Source organism: Plectropomus leopardus, chromosome 6, assembly GCF_008729295.1.
Source record: "Plectropomus leopardus isolate mb chromosome 6, YSFRI_Pleo_2.0, whole genome shotgun sequence".
Classification (NCBI taxonomy): Eukaryota; Metazoa; Chordata; class Actinopteri; order Perciformes; family Serranidae; genus Plectropomus; species Plectropomus leopardus.
Window position 1 is genome coordinate 30,592,741 of NC_056468.1, and position 14,112 is coordinate 30,606,852.

Below are 14,112 nucleotides of genomic sequence, written 5' to 3' on the forward strand. Positions count from 1 at the left end.
TAGTTAACACAGATACTGTCATACCTGAGAATATCCCCTGAGATCCAGTGTACCATTCTACAGTGCACAAGTCAAATGAGTGTCAAAAAAATTATATTAAAGAAAAGGGACAAATGAGGAGAAGTGCAAGTCTGATATTTCATTTTCTTTCAGGACACTTGTATAAGACCAGTCTAAAATTAGCTTTTGAGGTGCTGTGAGAGTGTGGCCGGCTCCGAGTGGCCATCAACCACCTGCACGTTAACAGTATGGGAAAAAGTGATAAGAGCACAGATGTTCTGTGGTTTCTGTGACATCTGATATGGAAGAAACTATAAACTATAAAGTCAGGGGCCTCTGGGAGTGACACTTGGGAAATCAAAAACTGCCTAGTAACTAAAACTGCAGCCAAAGAACAATATAGCTAACCACTGACCTACTTCATTTAATATAAAGACTTTGTGATTGAAAAACACTAAGAAACAGTAAGAAAGCTTGAACACAGGAGGGCAGTGCTCCCCTACAGGAATGTGTCATGGTCTTATCCATCCTGAGAAACTGTCCAAGTGGATTTAAGGGTTACTTATTGTTGGTGATAACTTAGGCAAAAGCATTCAGGGATACTAATTTGTCATAAAAAGAAAATGTGGGCCTTCTTGGTGCTCACCCTTGTCCTTGCTGTTGGGGCATCAGACAATGACACAGCAGTTGAGGAAAAGCTTCAAATAGCAAGAGGGAAACTGCTGGTGAGTAAATTATTTTATACGGATACCTTTACAAAGAGCAGAAACAAGACAGTTTGACATGAAATACACATATGGCAAAAGCACGGGGGGGGGACAGTAAATGGGAACATGAGTCAGATAAGGGGTAAGCCATGTTCCGTCATGTCAGTCTCCATTCTGCTGAGATACCTATTCCTGGCACCTTTGATCACACAAAGAAGCAAGCGTGCACGATGCCATTTGTCATGCTGTTTTAACAACTGTCTGTTGTCATCCCCGCAGGCTCCCAGTGTGGTCGGATGAGGCATAAAGAAAATGCCTGAGCTCCATCATTTTCTTCTGGAGCGCTGGGCTTTATAGTATCCTCTTCAGGCTGTTTGTTAGGACCTGACCTTTCCAAAGAAAAAGCACAGATTGTCTCATGACCTCTTTCATAAACAAACAATGTTCTAGCAATGTCACCAAGTCCAGTGCCAGCTTTACAAAAACTCTTCCAAGCTGAGATCACATTGAGTTGAGCCTAAAAATAGCAAAACAGATGGATGTGCTTTATTCTTCACCTGTTGTTTCCCCTTGATCTGTTTTTTTTCCCCCGTGTAGCCACAACTTGGAGTACGATTCATCGGAGGAGAAGAATCCCCGTCTGATATTCTATAATGAAAAGGACGAGGTTGTAAAGGTGAGATGTGACTTTGCGCATCCACCTTGTGATGGGGCTTATCTGGGGAGCTCCAGAATGTCGAGACAGATTCATGTAGGGAAGTTTGCATCTGATATCAGATTCTTCGTCAGATACCAAGTCACACAGACTGAGTGTGTTTGAAAGTGTGCGACACAAGTTACAAAAAACAGATGGCAAGAAAGGAGGAAGAAAATATATAAATTAGTGACAGCTGAGCAATATATATATATTTTTTTTTGGGTGAAAGAGAACTCTGATATGAATTTGAACATTTTTATGCCTTGATATCGCAACTGTTCAGCATTTCCCAGTAACTTTATGTCAATCATCATTGTGCATTTAGGCCAGCATGAGACAATAAGGGGAAGAGGGTAACGAGCAATTTAACAAAATTTGGCCTAAAAATTAATAAGAAAGTAGTAAAAACTTTGAGGAAAAATACCCCAAAATAAGACAAAAAACAACTATGAACACATCCAAGAAAATGACCTTGAGAAAGTGGCAAAAAATTATATATATTTTTTTCTGCAGCATAGTTTTAAATATATAATTAAAAGAATTTGAAAAAGTTTCTTGGACATTTTTTCTGTTTGTTGTTGATCGAAATCAAATCAACTTTATCATGTTTCAGAGATTGAAATGCAAGTAAAATTGCAGTACAAGCAAATTCATGTCGGTCAAAGTGTTATATATATATATATTCCCACACTGATTTCATCAAGTGTGGGATGACGAGATCGTATGATGCAGTTTCTCGAAATGTTAGTTTTTTTCAGTTTAGGTTGCTATAATTCATCAGGTTATGCCATAAATTTGTTTGGTGTGATTATGTAAAATCATGACCCTGCGTCTTTGTGCACAAAACTCCTCTCATACTTGACTGCTTTCTTGAGGTTTTCATCTTTTACTTTCCCTCATAATAGCTTACATGGGAGTTTTCCTTTTGTCACTTTCAGAGTCTAATGTTTTTTGTTTCTCTTTATTGTTTCATAAGGCGGGCGCCCTTTGAGACTGTAATCTGACTTTATATGAAGATTTAATTCAGAAAGTGAATTATTGAACAAATAAATGAAAACAAATGTGCAGGAGGGACCTCTGAATCAGCAGTGACTGAGCTTGTTTTAATAAAAATCTAATTTTGGTAAACCAAATTAATGCATCAGAATAAACTAATGTGTTTGTCTGCAAACACGTCTCCCTGCACGCTGCCTCACTGCCTTTAAGCCTTGTGTCCTAATGTGTCTCCTCTACCGATACGTCAGACTGTTGCCGTGAAGAAAATGAAGGCGGACGAGATCAGCAGCCTGTTGGACTCACTTGGTTTCTACAAGAGGTCCCAGAAAGGGGAAGAGGTGCCAGAGGAGTTCCAGCATTTCCCCCTGCGCACCCCGAGGGATGAACTATGACGACACCTTGTGGCCGAACTCTGCCGCTGCAACCCCGGCCGCATTAATGACGAGTGGGGCCCCAAGGCCAAAACGATAGGCCAGGCACCACTCCGAGGACTCGCTGGCCCCGGTGCAGTGTGTTAGTCATGTCTGTGTCACTCTGTTTATGTGCTTTAAATAAAAAAAGCCTGTAAAAACTACAATAATGACTGAGGGGATCAATGCCTTTATTATGCCTGATGCCGCCACTTGATGTGGGCTATTAGTCACCTGGAGTTTTATCTGCTTGTGTGTAAAATCAGGAAAAGATTATTTTTTCTTTAGGCATTGTTCTGGTTTTCATTTTCTGTTAAATTCTCTAATTAGATCAACAAATTTACTGAGCATCATAACTGGCCACTTACTTACTTAACAAACTGCCATGCTGCTGTCTCAGCCTAATCCTCAGACTGCCTCCCTCACTCTAATCTGATTAGCGGTAGTGTCTGCCAGCGTGCGTCTCAGTGTGTGTGTGTCCATTTGTATCCGTGCCTTCATGCATTTGTGTACTTGTGTTACTTAAGACAGTGGGGTTTGGCAGTAGTTGCTGGAAAGACAAACACAGTGTTGGACCGTTACGCTTCCTGACTCCTTGGCTCCGGTCATGGTCACCAGCTCTACCCACAATGCCTGTGTTTTACTCACCTGTTCCCGAGAACTTGCAGATGGGTCTGGCCTATATGGGAGGCTCTGTGTTCACCAACAACAGGACAGCGGACAGCGACCTCAGCAGGGAGCAAGAGGACGCCTCTGGTTGGTGACTGCTTCCACAGACTTTACGACCATAGAATATTATTAGTTTATTGCTGTACAAAATGTTTTAGAATATGTTATAATATAGTATCATGATAACATACATGGCAAATATGTGTGTTTAACTGAAACAAATTCTGATATATAACTAATTTTGAGGAGTACAAAAAATTATATGGACCATGGGCAGATAGGGAGACAATGTGCCCCTGGGCAAAAAAATATTCAGGGCCCTTCCTACTCTCCTACGTAGAAGCAAGACACAAAGATTTTGTGGTGCTTTGCATCATTTTGTGTGTCCATGTGGTTTTATTGATAGGGGGTTTTTGTGGTCATTTAGGTCTCTTTAAAGTAATTTAGTATTGCATAGAAGTCATTTTGTGTTCTTGTGGTCATATTGTGTCTCTTTGTAGTCATTTTGTGACTCCTTGTGGTTTTTATTTGTGTCATTTTGTAGATGTTTGGGTCTTTTAAAGTATTTTTGTGTCGCAATTAGGACATCTTGTCATCTTGTGGTCATTTTGTGTTTCTTTGTATTTGCTTGTTTGTTTTTTGTCTTTTTGTTGTCGTTTGAGTCTTTTCTAAGTAATATTGTGTCGAATTTAGGTAATTTTGCTTCTTTTTTGGTCATTTTATTTCTCCTTGTGGTTGGTTTTCATCCCTCTGTAGTCGTTTTGTGTCCCTTTGAAGTAACTTTGTGTCATATTACAGTCATGCTATGTCTTTCTTAGACATTCTGTGTCTCCTTGTGGGATTTTTGCCCACTTTTCTTTGCAGTTCCTTTGCATCTCTTTGTGGTGTCTTTGTGAGTGAAATTTTGCAGTTGAAGGCCAAGAGCACCTTGGGGTCTTGGGCCTGTGCTTGTTTGGCCGATTCAGTAATCCATCTATGATGTGAACGCTACACAGAAACTACTTTAACTCTGATGCAGAACACCATAATAAACAGTTGGCTTCGCACAAGATGCTGGTTTTTGCGAAATCATGCAATATTGATGTTTTCTTGCAGAGAGTGGGTTGTTGTAAACCCTTGTTTGTTATATGTTTTCATCATTGTAAATTTAAAGTCTCTCTAGACATAATAATGATATTTTTATGGGATCATGTTTTGATAGCATCAGCTGCTTACTGCAGTCTTTGCAGTGCTGCTAATTGTGATTAAGTTACACTAGAGGTTATGTCCCTTTTCATGAGCTGTGTGTATTATTTTGTCTACCTGTCTAACACCTATTTTTTTGTGGAGTCTGCCAGGCAAAGCATACCTCTGATGTGGAAAATCGAATCCCATGCAACTGTCTGCTATGAAGTCCATAAAAACTAATGGTGGATGTAATGAATCTGAGTGTTTATATTCTGTTATTTGTCTTCCAGTGGTGAACGAGCTGGTCTCTCACCTTCCCCTGCAGATGCTGCTCTACTTCAACATGTTTTACTTTCCCTGTTGGTGGTTTTCTGCTGTTTTCATGTTGGAAGTAAAGGTACGTGTGGTAGAAGGGAATCCATACCATGCATAACATGAACCTTATTACGGTCCTCTAAAAGGCACGGTTCATCCCAAAATCATAATCTTTTCTCTTACCTGCAGTGCTGTTTATGAATCTAGATTATTTTGGTGTGAGTTGCTGCGTGTCGGAGATATTGACCATAGAGATGTTTGACTTTTCGATTTTCCTTTTTCTCATGGATGAGAGGCTCGTGCTCATGCAAGATGTACACATTAATGCCTTCTTCCTCAGCTGAGCTGTAATGTTAGCTGGCCTACTTTTGCCAGGTGAGCTGGCTGTCGTGTTTATTTGGTGTAGTTTGGCAGACAGAAAATAGTTCCTACATTAAACTAACAAGGTCAGTGGTTCTGCTCTGTTCTGGGTTTACACTGAACCATTATACAGAAACCATGAATTGTAATTCACTGGACAGTTTTGATGACCTATTGCATCTTTGGTGTCATATTGACAAACAGTCAAATTAGAATAGTTTTTATTCAGGTGACTGAGATCAATTTAGTCTGTACTTCACAGCCCTTAAATGCTTCACTCATGTGAAAAGAAAAAGTATACTCAGGAAAGTGTATGAATATATTTAGTGGGGATACTTTAATGTATTCAAAAGTTGTGTAAAATGAAATTATTTTAGTAAATCACCGTCAAATTGGAAAACTTTGACTTTGGCGTCATCTAGTGGTACTCCATGACAATTCCTGAGATCCTCAAATCAGGAAATTAATGTGGTAAAAGCAACAAATACAGAGGACTGCACCACCCCTGGGATTTTCTGATCTTTCTGTTATACTAAAATAACATAAACATGTTATAGTCACATCATTCTCTTTGTTGTGTAACCAGATATGTTTGGCCAGTAAATAGTATGCTGTCTGAGCCCTCTGAGCAACAAGTAAAGATGTTTTCATACCTTCCTGACATCCTGGCTCTGCTTTATTTCCAGTTCTATTATCTTCCCGGGTACTACCAGGCTCTGCTCATAACCGGGATGATCCTCCTCACAGTCATTGAAGTGGTCCGACTTTATCTGGGCTACATTGGCAACCTCAAAGAAAAGGTGATTCAAACCAACATCCCCTTTGAACCGCAACGCAGAGCTCTTTCATAGACTCCTCCAGAATAACACAGCAGAGGAAGTGGCTGCTTAAGTATTCTGCCTGCGTGTGTAAACAATCAGCTCTTGGCTACAACTGTCTATTGAGTTTGTGTGTGTGTGCAGGTACGCGCGTGTGTGTGTTTGTGCTTTCATGTGGATACAAGTGAAGCACTTGATGCCTGACTGCTCGATCTTTGCATCGCCTCCATCCACCAACCCAAATTCTCCCTCCCTCCCTGTCATCAGGTGCCAGAGCTGGCAGCCTTCTGGCTCCTGTCTTTCATGTTCCAGCTGCCAGTGTTGCTGTTCTTCCTGACCGATGAAGGAATTATCATCCTGCCTCTAGAGAGAGCCGTCCACTCCCTCTACCTCCTCTTCCTGCTCGCCCAGATCCTGGCAGCCTTCCTGGCGCTCAGGACCATGACCCGAAAGCTCACCTTGCTCTTCTATCTGCGCCAGTTGGGCAAGGTGGAGAGCTTCCGCCACACAGAGATGAGCCCTGTCTATGGACTGCCCTACAACCGCAGTGTACTGCCTGTGTCACACAACCATGACGTGTACCATTAAAGGTGAACGCCACCTAAATTAAGAATTCCAATATATTATTTCCATGTCCTCAGAAAGTTCAGTCAATATCTGGGAATATGAGCTACTCTGTTTCAACACCAGAAACCAAAGAAGTCTCAGACTTGTGATGTCATAGGATATAAAGTCTGGAAGTGCTGCATAGACAATAGGCGTAGAAAAAAGTTTTTCTGAGTGCATGAGGTTTTTTGCTTTTATAAGTCACATGATGCTATGGAGGTGTTAATGCATCGTATAACACTTCAAAAGTTATGCTGATCATCTGGATGTTTTGAATCCACAATTCCTCTGTGAAATTGTAGACTATCACCTCCCAGAAATCCTTCATATGTGGCCGCTCCCACATAAAAGGGGCTTGCCTTTCCATTATTGCTTGCATAACACACCTGCATTGCCTACGATTGGAAATAATGATGGCTAGTGCGGTGGCTGCAATAGAAATAAACCTGCTAATGTTTTGAACATCCATCGCCATGCTTCTTGGAAAGTTATCGTCAGGGGAGAAGTCACTTAACATCACTCAGTGGAAATGCAGTCATTTCACAATTGTGTTTTACTCACATTTAAAAAAAAAAAACACTTAAGTTTTGCACAAATCTGCAATGGAAACCTGCCTGCTGAATGGGAGATTTATTTTCTTGGACCACAGAATGTTTGTTTTCTCTTTTATACCCAAATAATCACATGTCATCTTCTCAGATCTGAAACAGTGAATAGTAACCCTTTCAAGTAAAAAATGTTTTCCATCAATGCCAGACTTGCAGATACTGTCTATTTTGGAAGTCTAAAGCATCCTAATTCCCAGTACTGTTTGTTAACTTACTGTTACTAAAACTGTATTTGTGCTTTAAGTTTCCTAGAATGCCTTTCTGCAACTGTTTGTTTTTTGACATTTAAATACAGAAATCCAACTGTTTGATAAAAACTGGGTTGTGTCAGTCTATATATATCATAACTGCATTGCATTCTGGTCTTTTGAGGCCACAAGGCAAAAGTCAAAAAGTCTATGATCCATATAGATCAGGAGTGTCCAGACTTTTTTGAATGGGGGTCGGATTAGATTATGTGAAAATAGCTGAGGGCCAGCTGCTTCTCAAGTCATATGCGTTATTTAAAATAAAATTTAAAAAATGTTATGCCAGATACGTTGCAAGGAATATCTGGTGTTGGGTAATGCTTTGTTACCGTTTTTACAATATGTTTACTATATTACTTTCACTTACTAATTACTTTTTAATATATTACTTTCACCTAGGTAGTTCCTATTTGGTGTAGTTCTAAAAACTGTATGATTGTCCTGCCATTGTGAAGTGAATGAAAATATATGAAAAATGATTTTGCTTGATTAACCAATATTGGGTAAGTCATATACAGTGCCTTCCAAAACTCGTACTACAGTACTATATAGTATGCCAGAAAAATATTTAGTTTTTCTTACTACATAGTATGTCAGATGCAAAATTAAAAAAATACCAGGATGTTGGATTTTGCAGTATGCAAACTAGGCAGTTGCCTGGGGCAGCCCCATGAGGGCAGCAGTTTGGTAAGGGCGGTGCGACACATTACTGTTGCTGTTACTATTCATGCGTAAAATCGCGCAGTAACCAATAGCTTTAACTGCAGGCTCCTCGGAGACCTTACTGCGCTTTTTGTAAGCATAATCAATTGTTGTGAAACGCTTCACCTGCACGCGCCAAAAGCAACCTGGTTCACTGACACCATGTTTGATTGTCTTCGAAAAACAAACAAACAAAGATGATGCGAGGATGAAGTGCGCACGTTACTGCCTGAAAGTTTTCTGTATGTCATTGTAGTCGGATATTAACAACTGGAGATGGATACTACTACTTTGCTGAAGTTGTAAACTTTTTTTTTGGAAGTGGACGTTGTTGACAACAGGAAAATATGTCAAGCATCCTTAGCACCAATGAAAGATCGGCTGAACAGAAAGTTTTCATGGCTGGAAAGAGTTGGACAAAAGTTTGGCCTCGCAAAACGCTGTGCGCACCTCTGAAAGGTAAGCTTTACTTGCTCTCTATTCCTTAAGTTGCAATGCATTTGTCATGTGTTTGATGCGCAATTGCACAGGAGAAAGTCATATACATACAGAGAGATTTGCACTGGTAGTTTTTCGTTTGAATGGCTGAAACTGTATTATTTTGGGGGAAAAAAGGTGTGTGCTGACACCACTCTGCTGATGTTTTTAGTCTGGTGTGTTTTTTGTATGTTTATATGTAAAACTGCCTGGATGAGTCATGCATAATGAGATTTTGTCCACCTTCAGCACATACTAGTTGAACTGATCATTTTTACATATGTACGACATATTGATGTTTGTTGTCACTCTTTTGTGCTTTATGTGTGTGGCGTGTTTGCAATTGCTGTTACTGTTTTGTGCTTTGAGTGTATGGAATATTAGCATTGTTCTTAAGTTGCATGCTTTATGTGTATGGTATATTGGCTTTTGTGTGCAGTCGCTGCTTTGGTTCATTGCAAATAGAGGAGCAGCATAATTGTTTGCCTAGAGTGGCAAATGTGGAAGCTTTGGCCCTGGCTGTATGACTTCTCATTTTTGGGGTAAAATGACAGCTCAAGAAAGAAACCTATATCATTTGATTTAAAAAGACACCCTGGCATTTGCTGTTGATGCTTTAAAAAGTTGAAGAACATCATTTGATCCTACTCAAAATGTCAAAACCTGACGGCATGTCAGCCAAAGTGTCATGAAGAGAAGTGGTAACACAGCAAAATACACCATCAAACAACAAAATGGTCTCAGAAATACAAATCCAGTTGCTTTTTTCAAAACTGTTCATTTTTTTACTCTTCATAAATGATGATGGATGACAGAGGCTGGAGTGTTGGGAGAACAGATTCGTTTTTACGGAGGTAGATTCAATTCCGTTTAGCCCAGGAGACGAGATTAGTGTTTCCCAGGTAGAGAGCAATCTGTTCTTTTGTTTCTGGAAGCAATAATGTAAGACTTACTTTAAATCTTTGCAATTTATCTTTAAGTCATTCCTACAGTTTAAAATATCACCGTTTCTGTTTGATGAGTGGGCTGTGGGAGTCATATTTCCTAAGGCTTGTAAAGTGAAAGGGTTTAGAGCTGACTGCAGCAGACTTGTGTTAAATATTTATGACCACACAGTGGCAGTCAGCGACCAAAAGAGGCATGGGGAGCGTTTGACAGTTGCTGCAAAGTCCAGTGAGAACAGATCATCATGCTACACATGTCCCGATCAGGAAACCCTCTGGCAGTAGAATAAAGGTTATGCCTGTCAACACTTGAATATGATGATGTATCATCTAATAATCTATAACTCCAGATCGTGCCAACATCCAAATCGATTGCACATTTTGTTCTCTGCACTTGTTTTTCTCCTCTGTTTGGATGGAAAATGTAGCCACTACAGATGTCACACTTGTTTTCACAGCAAGCTTACAGCTCGTTTTTGGGGCTCTATTATTTCCTCACTGGCGAGAAATTATTTAGTGTGTGATGCACTAAGTTGTCAACAAGCTGGTTATGTGAGAGTCACAGTTTGTGTGATACAACATGCTTATTCCGCTCTACTTTACATTCAGGAAACAACGAGCTGCAGTGGCTGCTGCATTGTTCATGGAGGACAGAAAATGGAGAAAGGAAACACTCAGAGAGGAGGATGTAATGTATGTTTACCACTTTATGTAGAAGTGGGTGCTCAAAAGGTGCTGCAATGAAAAAAAAAAGCTATTTACTTTTCCTATATCTATTTTTTCATTGTGCTTAGAGTAAAAACTGAAGACTGAAACCATTGAAACAGTTGCCACTTGACTTAATAATGGCACCTAGCACACGCAAAGTCTTACGTGATTTTATTACCCTTTAACCTCAATTCAAGACGGCTCCACATTTTACCTGTGTGACCTTGTGGAGGGGAAGAGGCTGCCGCTAATACTGATGATGATGCAGCTTGGTTTGCTGCTTCAAGCAGAGAGATAAGATGAAACTAATACTGACAACAGGAGACAAAGAGCAGTTTACTTTTATTTTTTAAAGGGATAGTCTACCCCAAATTAAAAAGACATATTTTTTCCCTTACATGTTGTGCTGTTTTATCAATCTGTATTGTTTTGGTGTCAGATATTGGCCGTATAGATGGCCGATATCTGACACCCAAACTGCTCAGCTTGTGGTGCTCAAAGTGATATAAAAATACATTTGAAAAATTCAGAAGCAATATCTCTTTCCAGAAATTATGACCCATTTAATCAAGATAATCCACAGACTTAGTTTTGAGCAGTTTTCTATAGGGACATTTTTTTTCTGCTTAATGACTACTGCTGAACTGATCACCACAGACAAAAAATAGCACCTACTGCTAGCACCACTGAGCCAGCTAACGTTGAAGCTCAGCAAAGGAGGACACCAATAATGTTTACATCTTGCCTTGTCCAGACAGAAGTAACGGGAAAATACTATTAAGAGGGTGATACGTGTAATGTTTTTAGTTCTATGGATGTAGTAATCATAAATACTTTTTGTTAATGTCACTTAGGTTTTTCAAAGGCCATGCCAGGCCAGCAGTTGGCGGTGTATCTTTGTAATGACACACCACAGAAGAACACCAAATGGGTGGGTTTAGTGAGGCTGTGACTTTACCGTTCTCACAGAATTGCCAGTTTACATGGCGACAGAAGGGGTAGCATTGCCAAAAAAAATTGCTTTCAAAAGTTTGCGTTTTTTAGGCCCCCAAAATAATGTTTTCATGTTAACGAAAGGCCAAACTGCAACAAAAGGTTAAAGTTTAATGCAAGAACTGTTGCCGTGTGAACGCCCCCTTTGTGTTTAATTATAATCTCTTTTTTCCTTTGATGTTTCTTCTTCAGTTAATCCCCTGATTGTGCTCACCTGTGTGCCCAGCTGCACCCTGGCCCTCATTAGCTGCTGCCAGTTTATACATAGATGGCGGTTTTCAGTTGCTGATTACTTACTTTGTTATACGTCTGTACCTGTGATGTCTGATTATTGCTGCTTTCTGTGGCAGCTCAGACTGCTTATCATGTGTTGACTTCCTATCAAACACTAATAATCACCATCATGAAACAATAGTGAATGCATTTACTGGGCGGTTTGGTTGAGCGAGCGCAGTGCAGATCTTACTGAAGTTTGAGAAAATGCTTCTTTTTGAATCAAATCAAATTTTAAAGATTACTTTACACTTCATAAAGTGGGATTTACAGCACACAGCAGAAAGTGACTGTTTGTCTTTAGTGCAAACAGAGCTAAAGCCGTCCCATACTGGCAGATGTTGTGAAAAGTGAAGTGCTCATGGAAAAGCCACTTTCAACATTTATCCTCTTCAGTAAAGCCAAAAAGAAAACAAACACATGCAGACAAAAAGGAGGCAAGTGCAAGAAACTCTCTACTAAAGCTGCAGGCATTAGGTAGACACAAAGCTATGATCCTCTCAACCTTGTACTCATTAGTTGGCAGTAATTATACCAAGGGATCCTAATTAATCTCATTGTCATGTATTGATTTGCTTTAAATGCTACTGAGAGCATTGTTCAATATTCCGCCTCTTCTTTCCAATTAATATTGTTCACAGTCAACATAAAAAGGTGATCATATATCAAGAGAGAAATGGCAGTCCTGGCTGTCGAGTTTCTATCTCAAAGTGACACAAGTCTGACATGTGCTCGGTGCTCGAGCATTGCTTTCACGCCCCCCACTCTCCTGAGAGTACTGTACGTTCACCGGGATGCTGTGACCCATTCAGCTTCCCCTGCATCCAGTTTTATGAACTCTATTAGGTGTTGAAGAGGAAGAAGATTAACCAGCTGGTGGTGAAAAAACAGAATAGAAATTCCCTCTGGAGACACCGTGGTCGCATCTGAAGCAGCTCCTCGCACCTTTCGCCTCATCAAATTGCCTTTCTTTGGCAGAGTGTGGTGAATAATAGCCTCGGAGAGTCTGGAGACATAATGTTCTCTATCTCCCTAAACATATTGTTTCCCTCTTTCTTAGCATGCTTTTTGAGGATGTGCTCCTGCGACTTTTGATCAAATTTTCTTCTTCACGTCTTTTGCACAGTGCAGCAGTGAAGCACGTCGTCAACTTGTGGGCTTCGGCGAGTCTGTCATCACCGTAATTATGATTGGGGTGCAGCTCAGAGGTAATCACAAAATGTGACTGACGAGGCTGTGCTAAGCACCGGTGAAAAGAAATATCGAAGACATCACAGCGACATTCTCATTGCTTAAGTCAGTAATCTCTCATGGTGGAAGGTTCTGCCAAGAGTCTGGAAATGTTTCCATCCTGTTAATCTCAGGGTCAAACAATGAGCTTTAACGCTTACACAGTAGTGTAATTCAATTTCATTCATAAACAGTGATGACAAGTTGATAATACACACCATGATTATTGTGTATTTGGGTTAGTTCCCTCAATTTACAAGAAAACTTCTCAAGTGAAGAATAAGGTAGAATTTTATATTTTTCTTATCAACATATTCCAGCAAAAGATCAAAACCAAATATATTTATAGATATATTTTTTTAATTGGTTTTTAACATAACAACTGGTGCTCTCTGCATTCACAAAGACATTTCAGATGAAAAACAGACAGAAATAAAATAAAATAAAAATGAAATCAAATTAAAAATTGAAAAATGACGATAATTAAAATAAAGAGAAAATAAATGAGAGAGGGAAAAAAGTACCATCTATACCATATAAAAGTATATAAATTAAGAAAGGTTACCAAGTTATCTTAAATAATAATAATAATAATAACACATTTCATTTATGGGCACCTTTCAGGCCACTCAAGGGCACTTTACAAAAAACAACAGCAATAAAACAGCATAAAAACACATATCATAAATGTCATCAAATGAAGTAAATAATATAAGTGAAGAAAGGAAAGAGAAAAAAGTAAAAAAAGACATAAAAGTTCAACAACAGTGAATTAGACAGAATACACAAGCAAATAGACCATCATCCCCCTTCAGTTAGTTGCAGTTGTAGTTAGTCTTTCTAAGGGTAAGACAAGTTTTACGCTGCCACTGCATGACTGAGGGGTGTTTGTCACTTCTCCACTGCTTTTAAAGACATCTCTTAGCAAGGAGAAAGAGTTTGTCACATAATTTAGAGCCAGCTTGATTCAGGGACAGTGTTTTAGATGGCAAGGTCAGTATGAAGAAGCCTGGATGCCCAAAGCCAACAATTAATTGATCCTGTAATATTGCCTTTATAAAATGCCAAAGTGTATCATAGTTTATTTCTCTATGCTGAAGACTGTCATTGTATCCAGAAACTTTTATAACACATCAGTGAATGACACTGTTGCACTGGGTGACACATTTCTTCATTATGATGAA

General features: G+C 39.5%; 2 protein-coding genes across 2 annotated transcripts; both read left to right on the top strand.

The window, feature by feature from the left end:
- Positions 1–584: 584 nt before the first annotated feature.
- Positions 585–2,974, top strand: selenoe (selenoprotein e). The gene is made up of 4 exons (XM_042489034.1): positions 585–725; positions 987–1,063; positions 1,305–1,383; positions 2,649–2,974. The coding sequence occupies exons 1-4, from the start codon at positions 624–626 to the stop codon at positions 2,790–2,792; spliced, it is 402 nt and encodes a 133-aa protein (XP_042344968.1). The 5' UTR covers positions 585–623; the 3' UTR covers positions 2,793–2,974.
- Positions 2,975–3,439: 465 nt separating this feature from the next.
- Positions 3,440–6,727, top strand: zgc:112294 (transmembrane protein 17A). Its single transcript, XM_042487559.1, has 4 exons — positions 3,440–3,566; positions 4,937–5,043; positions 6,008–6,121; positions 6,407–6,727. Exons 1-4 carry the CDS (start codon positions 3,440–3,442, stop codon positions 6,725–6,727), a joined length of 669 nt encoding a protein of 222 aa, XP_042343493.1.
- Positions 6,728–14,112: the final 7,385 nt, after the last annotated feature.